Source organism: Bactrocera neohumeralis, chromosome 6, assembly GCF_024586455.1.
Source record: "Bactrocera neohumeralis isolate Rockhampton chromosome 6, APGP_CSIRO_Bneo_wtdbg2-racon-allhic-juicebox.fasta_v2, whole genome shotgun sequence".
Taxonomy (NCBI): domain Eukaryota; kingdom Metazoa; phylum Arthropoda; class Insecta; order Diptera; family Tephritidae; genus Bactrocera; species Bactrocera neohumeralis.
Genome location: NC_065923.1, coordinates 9,358,683 through 9,382,726, shown reverse-complemented (window position 1 = coordinate 9,382,726; position 24,044 = coordinate 9,358,683). Strand labels below are relative to the sequence as shown.

General features: G+C 37.4%; 2 protein-coding genes across 10 annotated transcripts in view; both read left to right on the top strand.

Moving 5' to 3' along the window:
* The window catches only part of LOC126763114 (uncharacterized), an 81,112-nt gene extending 61,262 nt beyond the window's left edge, over nucleotides 1-19,850 (top strand). For 3 of the 8 annotated variants that reach the window (XM_050480346.1, XM_050480343.1, XM_050480351.1), the window contains 5 exons: nucleotides 6,041-6,452; nucleotides 8,519-8,686; nucleotides 10,394-10,525; nucleotides 11,945-11,982; nucleotides 16,172-19,850. In XM_050480346.1, coding sequence (XP_050336303.1) covers nucleotides 6,041-6,452; nucleotides 8,519-8,686; nucleotides 10,394-10,525; nucleotides 11,945-11,982; nucleotides 16,172-17,063 — 1,642 coding nt within the window. In that variant the 3' untranslated portion in view covers nucleotides 17,064-19,850. The other 5 variants (XM_050480350.1, XM_050480344.1, XM_050480348.1 and 2 more) reach the window with 5 other exon arrangements.
* Nucleotides 19,851-21,512: 1,662 nt separating this feature from the next.
* LOC126762141 (toll-like receptor 7) lies at nucleotides 21,513-23,458 on the top strand. Of its 2 annotated transcripts, none has more exons than XM_050478671.1 (3): nucleotides 21,513-21,845; nucleotides 21,929-22,362; nucleotides 22,432-23,458. In XM_050478671.1, exons 1-3 carry the CDS (start codon nucleotides 21,620-21,622, stop codon nucleotides 23,413-23,415), a joined length of 1,644 nt encoding a protein of 547 aa, XP_050334628.1. In that variant the 5' UTR covers nucleotides 21,513-21,619; the 3' UTR covers nucleotides 23,416-23,458. The 2 variants fall into 2 exon arrangements, with proteins under 2 accessions (XP_050334628.1, XP_050334629.1); XM_050478672.1 differs by having other exon boundaries at nucleotides 21,539-21,845; nucleotides 21,932-22,362.
* Nucleotides 23,459-24,044: the final 586 nt, after the last annotated feature.

The following is a 24,044-nucleotide window of genomic DNA, read 5'->3' as shown; positions in this document are numbered from 1 at the left end:
GAGACACTTGAGGAACTCAATTATGTTGTTTTCGCACCAATTACGCATGTATCAAAGGTTTCGCTCGTCGACTTCGACCCAGCTCGTATGCATTCGCAATGTGGTGGGGAAACAATAACATGGCGTACATGTGTACTCAGCTATTTACATATGCGATCATTTCCCCTTCCGTAGTGTCTTGATTGTAATGATGTTGCGAAATTATAAATTCTCATTATTCCTCTAGTTCCCTTTCTTTGAATTATTTTTTTGTGCTGAGCAGATCGTATGTATTTATGAGTGTACGAGGGAAGGGAAGGTTTGGTGCTGTGAAATTTCATTTGTCTTATGTACTATACATAGATATTATCTTTTGCGTCTGATTGTTTGTTGCCCGTCTTTTCGTCTATGAGAATCTAATTAATGTACCGCAGTTAGTTGGTCATTGACCAACCGCAAGCGCTGCGCATCTACTATTAGGGCTGACCAAATGACTTCCTGCTGAAAGTTCCATGTAGCATACGTACTACATATTAGCTTTCTGCTTCTCAACAATTGGATTGGATTGGAGCTCGCTACATTCAGGTCTTTCATGAAATAGCGCGTCACCTCTTTGCTGAAAATATGACAGATCAAAAGAGAAATTTTAGAGAGATTGATCTGCAGTTTAGAAAAACTAATATTTAAACTGTCAAATAAATTATATGGTAGTTAAAGGCGTTATGTAGAGAGCTCATCCCAACTTGTTCTTCGTACATCTAATTGCTAAGGAAATGTAAGTCTAAACTTTAAAGTAAGATTCGGAAGGACTGGATTGCTTAGTGGCTCGCTTTGGCATCTAACTCGCTCGCATTTTCCTTAAGACGCCTAAGTGTCGCATTGTGTTCGATTAATTTGCGCTATGATTGCTTTAAGCCACAAACAAGTTGTCTATGCGGCTTCAAAACATGATTTGTGCCACATACTCTCACAGTTGCTGCATTATTTTATGACTTTTATTGTCCGCAGAGGCAAGACTTGATTCGTGGGCTTTTGACAGCCGTTATGGCAGGAATGCTGTCTATCGGCTAACTCGCCGCCTTAATGTTGCTCGGCTGGCCAGCAACGAACCAATTACGTGCCCCTTCGGCATGCAACATGATGCAAGCCGTCATCTGACATTTCGACAAATGTATTAAATGCAATTACGAAATAGCGCCACATCAAACAGCTTTCCTGGGGTTTCTTTCATTTTATGTTCGCCAAATCTTACTTAGTCGATGCCATAATACTGTTGTACATACATATGTATGTATGTATGTATGTAGAGCGGAGCCATTGCGGTTTGTTGACAAATGACCATAAAAAATGCTAATAATGTGCTCTTTGCGAATAAATTACGAATCACTGACAGTTTCCGGCGCTCTGCTGTAATCTTTGTTTATAAATTTTTTAAATTTGAAGTTTTGAAATTTTTTAAAAATCACAAAAAATTCAAAAACAGTTTTTTAAACATATGGTTTATGGTCTGCTTGCCAACATGAGCAAAACTTTTCGCTTTAATGATGATCAATGGACTTTCTGGAGTTCTGTGAAGGTAAATAAGCTCTTATTTGTACTTATTTCATTTGGCCTGCGTTCTCAGCCATTAAAACTCACCAATAGGATTATATGGAACCAATACTAAGATAAAAAAGTATTTAAACCCCTTCAAAGCTTTCCAAAAACATTGCCTACTGGAAAGCTGACTCTTCCGTTCAAAGAATACTAATAATCGAGCTACAACAGTTGCTCGTGAGTGGGGATGCGGTAGGCATTAAAAGAGATTAATGTGCCTAATTGCCATTGACACCTTGACCAAGGCGACGATGAGATGACGCGTTACTGACGGCAGCAGCTGTAACAATGACGGTACCTGCTGGTGACGACTCTGACGCCGCGCTGAGGCTGACAGCAACAACATTGCCACTGGTGTTTCGCTGTTTGTCCAAGCGTTTCGTCGCGTGTCAACGACACGGTTGGACGGATTAGTGTTTTCAGCGGCAGGTCGCGCGCCAGGCATCGAAGACCTTGTTTTGCATCATTGGCGTTGAAAGAACGGCTTGGGAGCGCGTGAGTGTGGTAGTGTGTCGACGCTGTTGTGATTACTGTTGTCAGCAGCTGAAAGGTGTTAGCTTCGGCACGCATGCGCGTATTTGCTTAATTGTTTGTAACAAAATGCAGACCGGTGAGTGAAAGTAATCGAATCGCGTGCAACATGTGGCTCATTGACTTGTTGGTTGATTTGAAATGAAGCCGCAGAAAAGCAAGAGTTTCATAAATTTCATAAATATTAGTTACTTTCGATCTTTAAATAGTAGCTAAATAGATTTTCATTTCAAACTATGCCAGCTGATATCGATAAAATATAAAACCCATGAGCATATTTGTGGAAAGTTCTGCCACAAGCTCTAATCTAATAATTTAAACATATTTTATCGTTTTAAGAAAATTTCGCTTTCTACATTCCCTATATAATGCTTTCATCTGTCTTTACTAAAAGGCAAGTTTCACGCTTCTTGCAGCTAGACAAACTTATTATATTCGCGGCAATTATTTTCTTCGATATTTCTTCCCTTACTTATTTCATTAAACAGTTAACATTCAACCGAAGTCGACTAATTTTCTTTTGTTTGTCTCAATTACCTTCTTTACTTTCTTAACGATGAGTCTTAGATATGCTATTTTCAAACCTTTTTCTTAAAGCTTCGGTGATTTAAGTATTTCGTTTATATCTCTGTTATGAAGGAGTCACTGGGCAAGGGAATCAGTAGACCGAGTCGCTGGTGAGAACCGACGAAGATAGACTTTAGTTTGCTTTAGTTTTGCTGATTATCATAACAGCCTAGAACATACATACATACATATATACTTACTTATATATACACTAGTGTATATACATATGTATAAATATAAATAGAGCGTTTAACCATATAGAAAGTATTTTGCTTTTACTGCCCAAACGAAGAAATCTGACGGTTATTATGTTTGAAGGAAAATGACATATAGTATATCCATTTCGAGTTCCTTACTTTTTTAAAGAAAAAAACAAAGAAACTTCAAAGTTAATGGAAAATGTTTATTATCATTCTGAAGAATATTCTTTTGACATTTTGTTTTTGAAGATTATCTCTTTCTTGTTGATCCATCCGTTGATTCCAATTTTCGAAGACTCTTTCGAGCATTTCGACTGGTAACCTGCGAATGACATGTGTGACGTTTTGCTTTAAGGCTTGAATCGAAGTGGGATTTTCCGCATAGACTTTAGACTTTACATATCTCCACAGGAAAAAGTCTAAGGGTGTGATATACATACCACGATCTTGGTTTCCAATCGACCGGCCCAAAACTTGAAATTATCTGCTTACCGAAGTACGCTCGCCATAAATCCATTGATTGATTTGATAACGCTTACGTTCTCATCGGCATCAATTTTTAAGAAATATGGACCGATGATTCCACTGGTCCACAACCCACACCATACCAAACGGTTTTATTCTGGATGAAATGGCGGCACTTGAAACTCTTCAAGTTGTCCTTCGTCCCAAATGCGGCAATTTTGCTTGTTTATATACCCATTGAGCCAGAAATGTGAATCATCGCTGAACGAAATTTGGCTCGATAATGTCAAATCTTGTTGGAACTTTTCAAGAACTCATCGAGCGAAGCGATGTCGCTAAAAAAGTGAAGCGGCTTCAAGTTGGCTTTTGTACGCTTTCAAACAAAGTTCTCGGCCGAGTTGCAACGAACGGCACCGAATTATGTCATGTGCAATAGTTTATTTGTCATGTTTGTATGAATTGTTTTTGTAGAAATTCCAGCGCCAAATTGTGAAATGAATGACTGCATTGCTTAATGGTAAATCTGCTGAAGATTTCTTTGAGCAATTGTTGACTATCGGTAACAGTTGAGTACCTGTTGACGAATCGAGCGGATTGATTTCATTTCTCCGATAATTTCAGTAACTTTTCCACTAACTAAGCAATTGAATATTTAAATTTCTTGGAAGAGCCTGGCTTGCCAACGCACAATTTACGCCTAATGGTTGGCACCGTAATAATAGTGCTTTCGAAACATAAACCAAACAAAACTAAGTAAATTGATGAACAATGTGATTTGCGTTACAATCCACAAAAGAAGATTAAAAGGTGAGGAAGTTTTGATTCGGAGTATACCGATGATCCCAACCGATATGCCGTTTGAGATTAAAATACTTCAATTTTCGATTCTGTCTTTCGTAATGGCCATTAACAAATCACAAGGTCAATTTTTTAAAGTTTGTGGTTTGAATCTGGAATATCCATGCTTTCGCATGGTCATTTATATGTGGCATGTTCAAGGGATGGAAGGTCATCTGCGTTGTTTGTTCTTGCGCCTGATAATTAAACAGAAAATATCGTGCATCAGAAGGTACTTAACTGAAGAGTACGACCTCTGCACTGGAATACATGAATAAGAAAGAATCATTAAAATACTTAAATATTTATTGGTATTTTAAAAAAAAAAAGGACTTAACAAAATCCAAAATCCAGAGTTCACAAGGTTCTCTAGTCGTAAATAAGTGCATGTGGTGTAAAAAGCTTACAGTTTCTACACGAAGGCCAATCAATATAAAAAACGTGTTTTTTAATTATTCAAGCAATAACTACGGTTTATTTTTATACTTCTAAGGATTGATTTAAATATGCAGCTCATGCAATGCCGTCAAAATGATTCATTTACGAGTTTATTAAAGCCAGCAGAAGAATATCCTGCACACACACAATGCAAGACTATATATGTACATATATACCTAAGTATAGCACACTGTCCTTGTTGGAAAATAATAGTTATGTGCCAGCAGATGGACCACAACGACTTTACAAACTAAGTCTCTTTCATAAATTCAATTCTTAACGGAATTTTAATTTCAAAAAGGCAGAGAATACTCACTTTCATTTAGCTCTCGCATCTATTTGACACGTTCTTCTGTATTCTTTATTCAGTTGTGCATCGTATGTACGTAGGCTGGCACTCGATTTCCTACGGGGACGTTGTGCCAGAGCGCATGTGCGGATTGTGTCATACTACGTAAATAACAAAACTGAAAAGAGAGAAGGATTATGCACACAAAACGTTAGTCTGACATTTTTGCTTCGTTGTGGAGACAGCTATGCCACGCCGCTAGTAAAACTATTGGAAATCGACAAATATTCAACAGACTTATATAGTAAACTTGATTAGGCGGATTCTGCTCTGCAACACTCGCTAATATCAGTGCCTTCATTTAACTCAAATGCTGTTGCCACATTTAAGGTGGAGTCATTGCTGTGGTTGTTGCGAATCGAAACGAAAATGTCCTCAACCCCAGAGAAAAAGCAGCAGCAGCAACAACAACAAAACACCCTGCCGCAGTCGCCAATTGGTGCACGTCGCGTTCGTACCGATTTGAAGACATCACAGAATATATTTCTGGCAACGGCGAGGCCGAGCATACCGCGCACATCGTCGCCCATCAATATTAAATCAGTCACATGTGGCAATATGCAGCCAGTGCAATCACCACAGCAGAGCACGCAACACACCCCCTCGCCGAGTGCGCAAATGTTGCATGGCATGCATAAATCACACCTGCCACATGCCACACATAAGCACAGGAGTTCAAGGCGAACGCCAACTGTTGCTGTTGCAGCAACTAAAACGATGACGACAACAGCAACAAAGTCAACGTCCACACTGAGCGGCGTGTGCAACTGTTGGTGCCACTGTGCCGCTGCAACGGTGCTATCAACTAGCGCGCCGCAAGCGAATGCCACTTATATGAGGTGCGCAGCGCAATCACCTTACGTTGATTTTTGAAGTTGCCATATACTAGTTAATTTAGGATTACGATAATTTTTCAGTAGAATTCACAAATCTTCGCTGAACAATTGGAATTTGGAGTGTTGTATAGGTTTAGATTTAAGCTCTTGAGATTCGATCCATTATTTATTGTTTTAAGTTCCGTCCTGTGTTACAATGTTGAAAGTACTTATGTGTCCCTCCTCTCTCTCTTTCTTTTCAGTGCTCATTTGCCCGCTCGCGCCACTCGTCTTCTAAATCGTTCGCGCCTGCAGCAACAACAGTACCCCTCCTCGATTGCCAGCGGTGTGACCACGAATGCGGCGACTGGTAGTTCGGTCTGCGGTGGCGGCGGCGACTCGGACAGCTCCAAATCAGCCCACAGTCTACGACGCAGCGCAGCCGCTTCGCGCGCCTCAAACGCTTCCACATCATCAACGAATGCGTCGCTGCCGCCGAGCACCCATTACCATCATCAGAAACCATTTCAGCATCACTACTCACAACTGCATCGCGACTCGCACAGTTCTTCGGACGATCTAATGCTGTATGACAAATCTTTCCGAAATGCGATGATTCAGGATGTGTTGCAGTTCAAAAAACAGTTGCTGCGGCTTCGACGCATTCTACAGGACGTAAGTATGAGAGCAGTTCGAGACACTGATCCAATACTGGACAACTAAACACTAGAATACTCACTTAAAATAGTATTTGTTGTGTACATAAGGTTAACACATATGTATATTATAATACACTAAGCGAAATAGCCATATGGGGCGAACCATCTTCTTAATTTTTTATGTGAAATAGACATATAATGTTTTCTTGAGTTGAACAAGCATGAATCTACACTCGAACTAGCGGTAGTCTAAAATTCTTTCGTTTCTTGCTTAAAGTCCCATTACATTGGAGCGTTGATTGAAGACTGAGTTTCTAAGAGTTATAAGGGACAACCCAACTTAACTAAACCTAAGATACACATTTCATCTTTAAAAGAAAGATAAAACGGTTAGAACGATTAGATGAAGTGAACATTCTCTTAAGGTTACAAAGAGAAGCATTCAGCAAATTTTGAGCGAAGATTCAAATTTAAAATATCAAAAACGACTGGTTAAGCCAAAATTTATACCTCATCATTAAACAGCTCGACTCGAAATTTACAGATAATCAAAAGCTCTGGGATGGTGAACTGCCATCCATAATTTTTAGCAATGAAAAAAATTCAATTTCTATGGAATCATCGGGTTATCAGAAGTATTTGAGAGATATTCTTCAACCACGACAAGTGCTCAACTCGCAAAATTTTTACGGAGGCTCTCTTATGACCTGGTCTGCTTTCAACTACCGTAGCAAGACACCAATATGTTTTATTTCTCATAATAAGAAAATGTAGAAAGGTACGTAGAAACAGTGGATGAGTTTTTTTTTAATTATGTCGAAGAACTTCACTGTGAGGGTTGGACTTTTCAAGAGGACAATTGAGACAAAGGGAGTTTTTCACGTCGAAAAATAATGATGTGCTGGAGTAGCCTACGTTTAGTCCAGACCTTAATCCAATGAAGAACCTCTGGAGCATTCTTAGCAAGCAAATTTACAAAGCTGGAGGCCAATTAGACACTCAATTGTAGTTTCAAAAGGCAAATCAAGAAGAATGGACAAAAATTCAGTGTCCTTAAGTCACTCATATATTCGATGTTACGACGTCTAGTATCAGTCAGAATAAAAAGTGGAAAGCTGACAAGCTATTAAAAGTGGTTTCCTTGGCACTGAAGTTAATTAAATTTTTGTCCCATATATCTTATTCCTTCTACGGTCTTGAAAAAGTTAAAATTTCTAAAATAAAGAACTGAATTAAATTCTTAAAATTATTTGAAGTTTAAAAATATTTTACATTGATAATTCTATGTTGACATAAGACCCATTGTTCAGTGTTCCATATAGCTATTTCGCTCAGTGCATATATTTAGTTGTTGTGTATATAAATCACTACTCACTTTATTGTCATTAATATTTGTTTTGTCTTTTCTATTTGCATGTAAACATATTTGGTTTTACCATGATCCTGGTTTTCATTTAATTTCGCACCGCATTTTACTTTAAAACTCCACATATATACATACAAATGTACATACAAATACAAACTTAATACCAATGTATCAACAGGACGAAGAATATTTGATGAGGGTATGTCCAAGCTTTAGATATTTTTCTAGCTGCTAGAGGTGTTGGGCATATAGATCAGCCGAATATCGGCATAATTTTGGATACTTTATAATTTATTGTTCTGAAAAAGTAAATAACGGTTTATGAGACAGCTATAGTATAAGACAATATTCAAGTGAACACAAATACTTTAATTTTTTTTGAATTAGGGTTTATTTTTATATCCATAGACGAAGGCAAAGAGCTTTCGAATCAGATTTTCTATTCATTAAAAAAAATCAGTTTGAGTCTGTATGCAAGTGCATAGGTCTCATAGGTAAACAGCAAACAGGAGAGCAGAAAAGAGTTTTTGAATCGATTAAAAGGTTGAAGACTTCGAGGTACAAGAGTTGCTTACTAGAGCACAGTTCCGTCTCACGTAAGGCAGACATGCTACATATGCATATAACGCAGCACTAGTCGCTTCTAATTTTCACAAATATTTATGCATGTTAATACAACAACAACAATAATAACTAAACAACTAAATTTTTCGCAGACGGAGACTCTCAACCCATTCGATAACGACAATGGGCAACTCTTCGCCGCCTGCGGCTTGGACAGCAAACTACTGGATGACATGGACCTGGCCAGCCTGACCTCCTCGACCACAGATGACCCGATGTTGGAGTTAGCCGATCTACGAAGACAGGTGGTTTACCTTCAGGTATTTGCACGTTTTTATAAGTTTGCGTTGTTATCTTTTCATTTGTCCTGCCAATAAGAATAAACTATACTTTAAATTTAAGTTCTTCTCAAAACGTCTGTAAAGATTTCTCTTGAGAGACGGCAATACCTAAAAAGCGTACTTCCTTTCTACTTTATATGGCAATGCAAAACTGAAAATGAAAAATATAATTTTAAATTAAAATAAAATAAAAAGAAAATATGACAATCCTTTTAGAACACCAACAGTTTCCAATTGAGTTCTTTAGGTCATGTATAAATTCCCGCGCTCTCGCATAGCCCATATAAAGATTTTCCAATACCTTAACCGCAATAATTACATTAAAACTAAGGTAATTTATACTTACTCACTTGCGACCAGTTGACTTTTCGACAAATTCAAATAAATATTGTTCAGTTCCTTAAACTCTAAATTCTCTTTATTTGTAACATTTTGGATTTCATATTTGCATACAAACATCTCTATTTTGAATCACACCTTTTATATAATTATATACTATATAGTTGTAACTCCTTTTGATTACATAATATACAGCATGTAAATAAATGTACACCAGTATACAGTATGTAACAAAACGCACCGATTAAGCCCCGCCATGGTCCACATTCAAATATTCATGCATACAGTGTGTACACTGCGCGCCACTTGAATAGCACATGGGGGAACTATTTTGTTCTGAATATAAAGCTTGAATCTGAATTCTTTTACACTTTGGTTTAAATAAAATGAATTAAGATCCCTTCTTAAATATTCTGAGCGAGAATTTGAGTATTTACTCTGCTTTCCCTCTTTGTAGAGATAAAAAAATAAAGAAATTCCTCGAGTATCATGCATATCCCGACTAAACCAGTGGCGCAGAGCGTACGAACTGAGATTTTTTAATAGTGTATTGGCAGTAAAAATCAGGAATACCCTGCAGTGAAACATAAAAAGAATTAGAAATATATTTAACTACCACATAAATAATACATTTTTGGTCTTAACTATAAAATTCCTTAGTAATGATTTATTTTATTTTTCCAACTATTGGAAAATCTGAGGGTGAATGGATATTTTAATACTTGGAGAGTTGCGTCTGAGGTTTTCAACTAGTTCCCTTCACTGCAGGGTACTTACATACAAACATGCTTAGGCATTGGAAATATTGCGCAAACAAGAAGCAAAAGTTGAAATTCCTACCTATTTCACTAATAATGGCATGAAAAAAAAATACATAAAACGCATTAAACTGAAGAAATATCTGAAAAAAATGCAATTGGAACACGCTGCAATTCACATAATACTTCTCCGAAATATTTTCAAAATTTCTGCATTAAAGCTTTCCAAAAAGCATAAGCTTCCACGAGCGTCGCTGACCACAATCCATTGCACCCATCTGTCCAGTAAAATTGAATAAAAAAAGAGTTAAATTCCCCTTTTCATAAATACACATACATATATACATACACACAACACATGTATATAAATGTCACGAAAGTGGCGAATTTCGTATAGATTTTGCTTTCCTTTCTTTCCGATTATGTTACGTATACTATTGTGTTTGACTGTATATTAGTTCCGTAGTAGCATCCACTGCTTGACTAAAGTTCTAAAATATCTTGGTATTGCATTTTCATAACGCTGCACAACAAACCAATCACGACCGGCTAATCTACATCTACTACAACAACAAACAAACGACGATAGGGAGAAGTTGAAGATCGCGAACGAACCATACGTTTGCAGAAAAATCAAATTGAGAATCTGGAATCAAAAAAGCCACCAATACAAAAGGACCACACAAAAGAGTTGATGAATATAGCAACACAAACAGAAAGGGTAAGTAATTACAAATCTCTACTTAGTAGTATTTTTCACAAAATGCCATAAAAAGGGAGCATATAACTCTGTCTTAGTAAATGGTTCATCCAAGTCAGCTCTGTTATCAATAAGTGTTAATTTTTGGGGGAGGGTATCGTCGGCATACACACGCGATTAATGGAAATGATTGAGCTCAAACATATAACGGGTGATCCAAGTAGAGGTACATTTTTCAGTCTCAAGCTGTCACGTTAATTTTGTTCAGTATTGTTTGGAATTTCATCGGGGAAGGATTTATTCCTAAACAACGTTAACAAATCTTCAACTTTATTACGAAAATTCACGTATGGTAAAGAATGTGTTTGTTAAAGAATGTGTTACTGAGCCTACTATTCGGAACACCATTACCCATCTCGAAACCCAGCATACATTATTTGATAATATTCGATCGAATAGATCACGTCCAGAACGCAGTGAAGAAAATATAGCATCCGTAGCTGAGAGTGTACGAGTATACGAAGACCGTAGAGTGTCAAGTCGGCGCCGTTCACAATAACTCGGACTGACTTATGGAGCGACTTGGTGCATTTTCGATTGAGATCTTACATATATTGAAAGCGTACAAAATACGGCTTGTGCCGCTGAAGCCACTCAACCTTCCCAAGCGGCATCGCTTCGCTCTATGGGCTCTTGAAAAGTTTCAAGAAGATCCGACGTTTTCGAGCCAAATTTTATTCAGCGAAGAGACACATTTCTGGCTCAATGGGTATGTAAACAAGCAAAATTACCCCATCTGTGGCGACCAGCAACATAAAGAGATTGAAGAGCTGCCATTTTAACTACAAAAAACAACGGTTTGGTGTGGTTTGTGGTCGGTAGAATCATCGGTCCATATTTCTTCAAAAATAATGCCGATGATAACCGACTATTTGATGCCTGAAATTGATGCTGTTGATCTCGGTGACATTTGGATACGGCTCCACTTCCCACTAATCGCATAAATCAGTGGATTTATTTAGAGATCATTTCAGGTGAGCAGATAATTTCACGTTTTGAGCCGGATATATAAGGTTAAAGTCTATGCAAACAATCCCGCTTTGATTCAGGCTTTGGAGAAAACATCACGGCCAGTTATCAGTCAAAACTCTCGAGCGAGTTATCGAAATTTGGACTCAATGGATGGACCATCTGAGACATGGCCACGACCAACATTTGAAAGAGATAATCTTTAAAACACAAATGCCAAATAATTTTCTTTGGAATGATAACAAGCATTTCCCATTCTATTTGAAGTTTCTGTGTTTTTTCTTTAAAAAAGTAAGGGACCTCGAAATGGATCACCCTTTATAAAGCAATCAAATCACTTTAAACTGTAATATGCAGAATTCTTTGCAAAATATTATTTCACTAATAACACTCTCTGTTTATATCCAACAGACACGACCACTTTCATATGGCCTAGATGGACTGTCAAGGTAAGATCTGGGAAATAATTTAGAAGCATAGACACTATGTAATTTAGCCAGTCGGTTGACCTAATAGTTGCAATATAAATTTGAAGTGCAGAAAAAATGAGTTTTATCACAGCCCACTGACAACCAAATTTTAATTCCTCTTTCTTTTTACTTCGATTTTCGCCCCACAGCGTTACCACGCACCCGGACAGCCAACTTCAACCCACTTGCGGTTGCACAGAAAAGACTTTACATTTTTTCAACTATCTCAAAACGAAAATACCCAGAAAACATTTCGCCCCCTGCCAGATACTAATCACATCCATCCCGACAGCCACACAGCGCTTCTTCATTATAATTCACCGCAAATTGCAACATTTCAAAGACAACTTCGGTGGCATTGTAATCGGCTGCCTAAACGGCTTCGCTGCGCCAAGTGGCCGAAGTGAGGGGTGCGGCGGTGGTGGAGACGTCACTGCCGTTGGCAGCAGTCCGTTGTGCCTTAGTCGCAGCGCTGGCACCTTGCAACGGCTTGCTGCATCTGCATGCGGCACTTTGGTGCGCTTCACGCGCTGTTGCACCGATTTGCATAGTTGGCGCTTTTTGCTGGCAAATTGTAGACAGCTTTCGTGCAATATTTTGACATGCTACAACAGCAACTGCACTAACTGCTGCAACTACATGCATCACCATTACCGCGGCCTAGTTGCACGTAGCCAAGACGCGACCAATTGGCTCAATTTTCGTGTTCGCAGCGCCGTTGCTTTGCTTGCGTCGAACATCTTTTGCTTCTTTCACCATCTGCAACGTATACTGCCGTAGGCAAATTGTTTTGCGAAATCACGTGAAATTAGGAGGACAGCAAATTCTGCTGCAACAACACTAACCAAATCGCAACACACGTGAATTTGCATACAACAAGTGTTTTCTTTTGTGTGGCGTTGCAGTTAGCATAAATTAATTAGCTTCTACTAAAACTCGTTGCCTTACACACACAGAATTAATTACTCTTAGGGATCAGTTACGCCCTCCGCGCTTACACAACTTATTTACTGTTATAATACATAGATTCTCTAGCTTAAGCATACACTACTTATATATCGAATCTAACTTTTCGATTTTCTCTTTCATGCTGCCTTTTTGAATGGGTTTTGTATATTGTATATTAATAAAAAATTAACCAACTTAAATACTTTTAATTACACATACACACACGCACTGACATGTAAAATACTCTCTCACAAATCACAAATGCCCACCAATCGCTGAATCGTGGCCACTGGTGAACAATTTGTAGACATCGCTATGGTGAAGAACAGGTACTGTTTTGTGATCTTATCATGGCTGTCATGGTTCTATGTGCCATTAACATTATCTGTATACTACATTTAACCTACTCATGTATTGACAACTGTTCCTCTTGTCTATGAAGTTAATGCAAATTGTTGTTATGTACTTAAGTTTAAAACACTGTACAATAAAGTTGAATAGTCTAAATAAGAAACAGTAGTATAACTTTAAAATCAGCACTCAACGTCTTACTTACAAACAAAATAAATAGGATTCAAATATTTGAGCATTTTGTTACTTTTCATGCTAAGCGGGAATGCTTCAGCTAAGCAGAGGTACAATGATCAGTTATAGCAGAAACAGCGAACAACGTAAACCCGCAGCCCGAATCAGCTGATACGACCTATCTTATGAGAGCGCAATGTAAATGATTAGCAAACACCGCTTCTACCGCCCGCTTTACCGTACGATACCGTAGAATTTCCCACGATTTGGATTTTTCCCGAAGAAACGAGTCAGCTGATTGCTCTCTTACAACGCAGGCCTGCCAATCTCGATACACTGTAGTAATTATAAAAATTGTCTTCAATATGTTTGAAATTTTATAAACTAACTCAAAATCAGAGTCGAATGTCATTATTTATAAATATTTATTTATATAAACTATTTTGAATAGTTTGATTTCAGTTTTGATATTTTCTATTATGAAAAATTATAATTGAAAAGTTAGATGTGTACAAAACCATATATAGTACATATGCGTATTGAGAAATGGCAACATGATTTAAATGAAAACAAAAAAATAGCTGATTTCTACGGGCTCAATTTTTGACAAATTTTGTTTACTAAGGACGGTAACTAAGGAAGGGAGAAGCGGAATTCGCTGTTTCTGCTATTATACGAGGAAGTGGTATTGACTTACAGTGTGTCTATACTTAAAATAAATTAGCATAAGTCATCAGTATTTGTGTGGAATCAACAAATTATAGGCTTAAGTGTGGATTGAATCTTAGTTAATCGAGCTGAGTTGCGTTCTTTCGCTGTGACTCAAAAATTCTGTTCTGGCCCTAACGACATACGACGTCTAAAGTTGCCTGCCAACAAATTAGGTTAAAAACTACAATGAAAAACCTATTATTGTATTATATTTATCACTTTTAGTATATCGAAAAGTAAAGTGAGAATTATTTTTAAAATATTTAAGGGGTTACATGAGTTTCGTTGTCTGAAAACAGCCTTTTTTCAACATTTTTTTCTCATATAAAAATTAAATATTTTATTAGAATTTTTTTTATTTTATTGCTACAAACATACAAAGAAATTCTGATATTTTTTGGAAAAAAATATTTTAAACTCGACCATTGCGACGCCATTTTCGGAGTCCCCTGGTATAAAAGATGCGCCCGCGTTGGCTGAATAACTCCTTACAGGATCATTTAAAGTGAAAAAGATACGTTTTTTAGTAAAAACCTTAACTTAGAACTTAGATAAGGGAAGAAGAACTGAAAATTGGATTTTTGGCAGACATTTTTACAAAAAAAATGAAAATTTCGCGTCATTTTCTTTCAAATAGTTGTAATCGAAAAAAAACCCTTCGTCCAAGTCTTTAAGAATTGATTGTATCTCTAAGAGCTGTGTAAAATTTCATTAAGATCGGTTGGGTAGTGCTCGAGAAATCTTGTCAACCGACTTCAAGTTTACAGTTTCGCGAAAAACGTTTTGAAAGACGGCGCACTTAGGCTAGCCAGCCTCGGGCGCACAAGTTCTCAAGGCGGTATCTCCGAAACGATTACTCGGATCAACTTGAAAATTGTCGGACAATATTCTAGAGCTATTGTAGAATTTAATAAGACGAGAAAAAATCGATTTTCTGAAACCATAAACCCATGTAACCCCTTAAAAAGCCGGATTATAGGAGACCCGGTTTCTACCGCTCCGAACATTTATTTCACTTAGTTACTAATATATATGTTTTTAAAGGTCAATTGAGGTTAAAATTAACTAACTAGTATAAATGAATTTTACATAGATCTTACTGAGGTTCATATGTGTATGAATTAATAAACGGTATAGTAGACATTTAAAGCGAAAATAAATGTAATATTTATAAAATGTAAAAAACAATTCTTTTTGCAAAAATAGAAAATAATTTATGAAAAAATTATTAGTTTATATATAGTACAATGTTACACACATATTTTTATCCACTATGGACATGTTAGTCTCGATTACTCCTAAAGTGTTCGTGAAACGCTCTTAAAAAGGGTGCGCAGCTCTTATGTAACTAAAATGAAAAACAGACAAAAAGTATATACTAAAACTGCTGAAACTTTTTAATTGCATGCGGCAATTAAACAGACTTGTGAGGTAATGCCTTTCTGTGATCAAAAATTAACCACAAATACCCGAAAAGTGCAGTGCAACAGGGAGAGCTTGCAAGGACTTGCAGAGTGCTTCACATGTGTGTAGTCTCTTTAACTTTTTGGCACAGCTAATGAGTTGAAGCAAACAAAATCCGAAGCACTTCGGCTTAACTGTTGCACTGCGCAGTCGTTGACGGCAATCGAATGCTTGTTTAAGGAGATCAAATACCGTTTTGAGATCATATTTTCAAAATGAATAAAAAAATTAAGCTTGACGCTTTGACAGAGGATAATGAAAGCACATATATTTATATATGTGAGTAAATACAAGCATTCATTTGCACCGATATTGACGAAGAGAATATAGCATGCGATTAAAAATCTACAAAAACATACACACACACACATACACTAACCCATTATCTAACTAAATGCTCTTTGTTCACCACATTCTTAATAACTACATGGCAGTGATTGTCTAGACAAACACTGGATAATTATGTTGCAAACCTGAAATAATTTTCTGTGCTTCTTTCTCTTTCCTCACGCCCGCGCAGAAGTAAGCCCGAGTACACCAGTTACACCACACGTTATCACCCGGTCGCCACCTGTGAAAACAATAGCAATTGCAATGGCGCCAACAACAGCAATAACAGCAACAACAATTTATGCACATACCAACAACAGCACAACTGCTGCAATGGCAGCAACAACAACCTGCCAGCGACCGCCACAGAAGCAGCAGCACAGCAAATACGCCGTCACACCATCATATCCACCACTCTGAGCAATTACAATCAACAGTCGGCACTGGCCCCGCGACGTGCCTCGATCGCGTGGGAAAAACCCACAGCGCCTGCACCACCCACAACACCCCCGCTCGCACAGACAGCGACTGCGGCCGGCACAAAACACGCGCCACCAGCCGCCACCACCTACAAACCCGTGAAAATCACACTGATCGGAGAGCCGCTCAAGCAGTGGCAATGGAATGCCGTTGGCAATGGGAAGACTTCTGACAGCCACGGCCACACAGCGGCCGACAACCATAGCGACAAAGAGGGCAAGGCAAAGCGCGAAGCGAGCGATGGCAATAATAAAAGTGGAAGTAATAGCAGCCGGTGTGGTGGTAATGGTGGCAGTGGTGGCGTGTGTAATGGCAAGAGTAATGGTGCGAATTGTGCGAATGGCAGTAACGGTTACACAAACGGCACGAGCAGCCAGACGAATGGACGGAACGAGGTCTCGGGCAATGGGCTACAGAAGGAAACAAGCCAACAGACGAACCATCACCATCAGATGCAGATTAAGCCGTATATGCAACAGGCGCTGACACAGCCGGGACAACAGCAGCAAACACGTGTACAACAGCAACAACAACAACAGCAAGTCTATCACACAACAAACGGCAGCAATGGCAATTTCAATCCAACAGTTACTATAGTCTGAGCGCAAAGTAGTTAGTTCGTAATGTCTGATATTGATATACATACAAACATACTTATATATACTAAAATTGATATTAAGATACAAATTTTGGAAAGTGAGTGAATTATGTAGAGGCGATCTTTTAGCGTACAGTTATTAGTAAAATCTACTTATGTGTGCATGTTTGGACGGTCAAGTTATCTTTAGCTTCGGGAAAATTTAAAATGTAGTGCGCGAGGAAATTATGTTACATAACTATATTGTGCAATAAATGTGCAAAATATGTATGTATGTAGTAGTTAAATGTGTAGTAGATTCTCTGAAGCAAGAACTAATGCCAATAAGGGTTTTCTTCACATATTATTCTAAATACTTCTAAAGAGGCATCGTAATGAACGGAATGGACGCAGTTTTCCAATTCTTCACCCCAGATAAAGTGTGTGCACAGCAAGAGGGTTTAATGAGGCTATTATATACTATTTCTCGTTTGCTTTAGTTCGTACTGGGCGGCAAAGCAAAAAGTGCTGACACACATTCCTCGGTCACTTCAGAAATTGACGGTAGCCAATATATCGGTTATTTATTATAATCTCTTATAATAATATTATTACTATTCTTACCATATTATTGTTATTATTACGTATTATTAGTACTATTATCATTATAATCATTATTATTATTGTCATTATTATTATTATTATTATTATTACTATTATTATTATTATTATTATTATCATTATTATTATTATTAGTGTTATTAAAATTTTTGCTACAATTATTATTATTATATTGGTATTATTAAGGAATTATAAACGAATACACTTGCAATTTTTGTTAAAAGTTCATTAGAAACATTACAACGTCCACGACTTTAGGTTCTCAATAAATGCATAAGGGGTTATTTACAGTTAGAAGATCGAAAAAAGCGAATTTACCAGAATTTTTCAGAGAAAACTTATTGATTGATCAAAAACTTTGTACACATATTATGGTATCCTTTAACTGTATTTTGGGACTTAGTATTAGTAAAAATATTAATTTGGTAAGGAACTACAGCTAAACTACGGGAGCTTCTCTCAAAACAGACGACGTTGAACTGGATCCTCTGAAATTAAAAAACCAAACAGATTTCGTTAAAGTAATGTTAAAGCTAGTAATTAATCGAAGAAATAAGCAAAATACAAATTTTTTTGACAAAATGGTTGTTTCTCAAAAAAAAAAAACAAGTTTTTAACCAAAATTTCGGACTTAAGTTGTTTATAATAAAAAAAAAACACATAAATTACTAAAAAAAAAATGAAGAAGCTCGTGTTGTTGTTGTAAAATTTTAGACTAAACGGTTTTGCTGTTTTCAAGTAATGTTGGTCACCATTTTGAGAAAAACGCGTTTCAAATTTGGCCTTATACCTCCAAGCACTCTGAAACGCCTTTTCAAGCTTTCGTGTAACTTCGAAAATATTCACCGGAACGAAATGAAATTTACTGTGTGCATTCTTAAATATAATAAAGAAAAAAATCGAGTTTTGAAAATTCTAACTGTATATAACCCCTTAAGGAAATGTGTGATCAGCTCCAAAAGAAATTCCTGAAACAAAAACAGGCGAAACACTGAAAGACATTCTCGTTCTTGCACGCCATTTCAGACATTTGTAGCGCTCCAAAACAGCTGCATTGCTAAAGCTCCGCTAAGATAGCATTTCGCTTGATTTCACTATATAAAATGACTCTTAAAAAGTTCGTCAGAATTAATATTTTTGTAATAATCAAAATATATTATACTTACAACGCACACTGATCCATTTATACTAATGACCACACATATGTACATACATATATACACACTTTTAAATTTACATAATTTAATTAAGAAACACCTTCCGTAAACTTGCTATACTGACTAATATAATTATTATTATATACATACATACACATATACATGTATTGAGTAATTAATCAGGCAAAGCATGCGATTCCGATGTTATTGCATATACATATATTGAGAGAAAGTGTAAGCCAAGAGCAGAACTAAACTGAAAAGTATTAATTTAGTGCTTATTTAAGCTTGACACACACACATACATGCAAGTACATAAATGCAAACAAAGAAGAACTTGAATATATACTTATACAAACAGATTGTGGAAAACTTTAGCACATGCATACTCACATACGCATGTGTGGGCTAACATACATATATATAAATATTGACAGCTGCATTAAAGTATGAACTTGATGAAATGCAGCCACTAATTACACATGCATATATACACACACACATATATATATATATGCAATTTCTTTGAGCGAACAATAAATGACAAACATACAAACATATGTACTCACACTAGGCATTTAGCATTTAGCGTTAAATAATTATCATAATCGTCCGGTAAGCGTGTGGCAGGCATAGCTTATCTCTAAATTACTTATAAACATGTGTATGTATCTATGACCGTACGATCATGAAGCATATAGACGCCACACATCCCCCGCATAATTTAGTATTAATAGCTCAATCTGATTTAGCTTAATTTTGTTATCAATAAGTCCATATTTGTGAATCAAGTTGAAAATACATAATTAATTAACCCAAATTATACCAAAATTGCATAAATTATTGATCATTTAAGTTTCGACCCGAAAAAACTGAAAAAGGGTTATCTTAAACCCTAATTTTACATGTTGCAATCACGCTTCATTGATTGATTGTTATTAAGAAGCGAAGATAAGTTTCGAATCTTCGCCGAAATAAACGTGAATTACATGAGACTCAAATAAAATATTAAATGCATATACAGACATTTAGAAGCTGAGTTTTCCTTATAAATATTACCTCTATGGTAACGAGTTAGTTGGCATAAATCAACCATGGTAAATACATAATAATATCTACAAATATTTTTGGGTGGAAAAGTCGAGAGCCCAGAACAAGGAAACATTCTTCGCTAAGGCAGTTCGATAGTTTAGCATATACAAGTACGTAAATTGCAATTAAATTCTCCCAGGTAAATGATATTACAAATAACCGTATTTTTATAAGTTGGTAGGACTGTCCTGAATTACTACGCCAAATATGAGCGCGATCTGTCAACCAGTTTCTTTACAGCAGCTATTTAAGTCGGTACACCTCAGTAGTGCGTTGCGATTTTTAATGGATAAAATATGAAACTAAGAATTTGTCTCGATTTTGTGTACAGAATCGTTGCGAATGTTGGGGAAGATTTACGAAGATTGAGTTTTATCAAAAACCCAAGCCTACGAGTGGTACAAAGCCTTCAAAGACGGTCGAAAGATCGTTGAAGACATGCTTCGTTTTGGACGATCTTCGACCTCTTCAACTGATGAAAATATTAAAAAAGTGAAGGATATGGTGTTTGAAAATCGTCAGGCAGGTGTTAGAGAGATGGCAAGAGAGCTCAACATTTCTCGCGAGTCCGTTCGAATGATTTTATTGGATATTTTGGGTATGAAATGCTTTCTTGCTCGACTCGTCCGTATAAAGCTGGGATGTTTTCAAACATGTCTGATTGTGCGAATTCTGATTCCACATTCATGAAGAGGCATTCTAACTACCGATGAGATATTGGTTTATGAGTTTTATTTGCAAACAAATCAACAATCAACGGAATGGAGGGAAAAAACGAGCCGAAACCAAAAAACCACACCAAAGCCACTGAAAAATCAAGTGATGCCCATGGTTTTTTTCGCTATTCTTGCTTTGGAGCATCATGAATGTATTCCGGAGGAACAGACAATCAATGAGGAGTTCTATTTGACCGCATTTGGGTGTTTGCACGATGATAATGCATCGACTGTGATCGAATTTTAAGCCAAAATCGCAATGACTATCAATCGACCATCGTGTTCACCAGATTTGGCTTCTTGTGATTTTTTCTTGTTTACCGAACTGAAATTGTCGCTCCGCGGAACCCGTTTTCAGTCGATCGAAGAGATACAACCAAATTCGCTTAAGGAGCGAAAAAGTGTTTTGAAGGCAGGAAAAATCGTTGACATAAGTGTATTCCATCTGGTGGAGATTACTTTGAAGGCGACCAACTAAATATTAATGAATAATTAAATATTTTGCATTTTATTTACAATTTCCGAGTGCTCTTTTGTCTTAATATATACTATATGTATAACACAAACGCACTGATCCATTTGCTATTAAAATGTATGGAGTCTTTTGGGTGTATTTTTAGATAAAGCTCAAGGTCTAAATTCCCCGAAAGTTCGGACTAAAACTATCTACTTATTAAAAGTATAGAAACCTATAACTCCCAGACACCTCACTTCACACAACAATCACATTATTATATTAAAGCAATACCTGTTAGTTTCTCGCGTTTTTTCACAGTAAATGCGAATATAATCTCTATTAAAATCTTATTCAAACTCAAAGAGAGTCTATTTCACCAAAAGCGACATGAGTGCACTGCTGTGAACAGAAGTAAATTCCACGAAACTGCAATATGCTGTACTCTCTGCTTTACTCAACTAAACATTACTCAAACAATGCGAGATGCCGTCAGTAAACAACTGTGGCTGAAGGAAGACGCTTCGACCGGCTCTGAACCATGAATCACCGAGAACTTGCATTTGTTCTGATTTTATTCATAACATTTGGCCAACGCTTGCAGTTGTCCGCTGCACAGAAATGCAAACCACTAAGCGGCTCAAACAATTTCGGGATCTACAGATGCCAAGGTGTGCAGACGCTGAGCGAGATAGAGCAAGAGTTAATGGCTACTTGGCGTGGCATAGTTGTGAGCAATCGCAAGGAAGATTACCTCGACTTTACACGTAAGTTAGTGCTCGCATGCATGCCAGTCGTTTGTAGATATTTGTATGTGTATGCATGTGAACAAGAATTGCTTTATCACCAGCAGCGCAATCGGGCGAGCAGCAGACACAAACAAAGTGGGCGCAGATTACTGATTTGGACTTATCGCAGGCTGGTGCTTTAAACCTCGAGGACGGTAGCTTCAGCTCGTTCACTGCTTTAGAGCGTTTAAACCTCACCAACGCACAATTGGACGGATTGAAGCCACAGTATTTCCCTGTTGCCTCAAAACTGGAGTTGCTGGATGCGAGCGGGAATGATCTGCAGAGCTTAAGAGCAGTGAATTTTCAGCATTTAACACAATTGAGGGTGGCGAATTTTTCCCATAATAATATAAAGTTGGTGGCAGCAGACGCTTTAGCGGTATTGGTGCATTTGGAGCAACTTAATTTGGAGAACAATGCGCTGACGAACGCCTCCGTCGGTACCTGTAATAATCTGAGAAAGCTAAAACTCGGGCATAATGACATAAAAAAGGTATGTTAGATCAAATGATAAAAGACTAAGTCCTAAGGCTAGTGAACTTCTTTTAATTCCCTTTTTTAGATATCTGGGTATGAATTTGTTGGCTTGCCGCAACTGCGACATCTCAGCCTGAGCTTCAACTCTATACACAGCATCACCGATGGCGCGTTTCAGGCGCTGACCGCCCTTACCGTACTCAACCTTTCCGGTAATTCATTGCGTAAGCTTTCCGCAGAAACATTTCAGGGCATGGAGCGTATACCACTACAATATCTGGACCTCAGTTCAAATGATTTGAGCAGTTTGCCGTCTGAGCTCTTTACACCTCTACGCCAATTACAAATTCTGAACCTCAGTGCCAATCAGTTGGAGTCTCCACCGTCCGGTCTTTTCGTAGGACTGACGCAGCTACGTAAGCTGTATATTTACGACAACGATATCGGCATATTTCAAGCCAACACTTTTGCAAATCTTACTGCTCTCGACACACTGGACCTATCTGCTAACCATGTACAAGAACTTCAAGGCAACATTTTTGGTACAACAGCCTTACCGCGCTTCCGAAAGCTTATGATAAAAGCCAACAACTTGAAGCACCTACATCCACTAGCGTTTGATGTCTTGCCCTCCATGGAATACCTTTCATTGGGCTACAATGAACTGAACACTCTAGACAGGCGTATGTTCGAACCGATGCGAAGCTTGCGGAAACTCCATTTGGGTAATAATTTGTTTGAAGAAATAACTTTGGACGTGCTGCATGCACTTAGCGAGCTGTCAGAACTATTGTTGGATAATAACAAGCTGTCATTTCTGCCGAATATGGCAGACGTAGCATTTCCCAATATGCGGAAGTTCTCGTTGGAAGGCAATCCATGGCAATGCAACTGCCTTGACGAGGTCCTCGACTGGTTGAATTCGAAGCAAGTGGACTATTTCAGAGCTCAGAGCCCCTATTATCAGGGCCAGAGATCTCTGTGTGTCGTGACGGGTAAAGTCGTATGCGTTCGGAATTTGGCCCAGGTGAAAGAGGAAGGTTTCGCTGAATTACAGGATTATTATTGAATAATATTGATTATTGAATAAATACTTAGGTTACCATATAAGAGTTTATAAAAAGTTTTTAATTTTTAAAAAATTACAAACGTTATATGGTATTTCCAGACAGTGTGATAGCACACACCTCAATGAACTGAATGATCTAACCGTTAATATCTATCCGAATTTTGCGGTTCAACTTCCGTTAGTCTCTATTCGAATTTTATGCTTAAACTTACAGCGTTTGCTCGTTGGATATAAAAAATGATAGAAAAATTTAATTAATTTAATTTTTTTTAATATGACTTGTAAATCAATTTACAAACATACTAGAAAAAAAAGAAGGAACATAAAAAGAAGGAAGGACAGAAAAAAATGTTGACTTCCAAAAGAAAAAAACTTTAGAAAGGAAAACTACTAATTTGTTCGTATACCGAAAGTCTTAATCCTCCTAAATAGAGAACAAACATTGGTTTTAAGGTCGCACAATAGTAATCAAAAAAGCCACCAGCGCCATCTATTTGTCAACTACACAACTCAGTTTGTCAATTATCAAGTTTCGTTACTTTTACTGCCGGGCGACATCTATGTATAATAACTATAGTGGTGTCTAAGCAAAGCCTAGAAAAAATTTAAGAACAAAGTGATACAAAGGA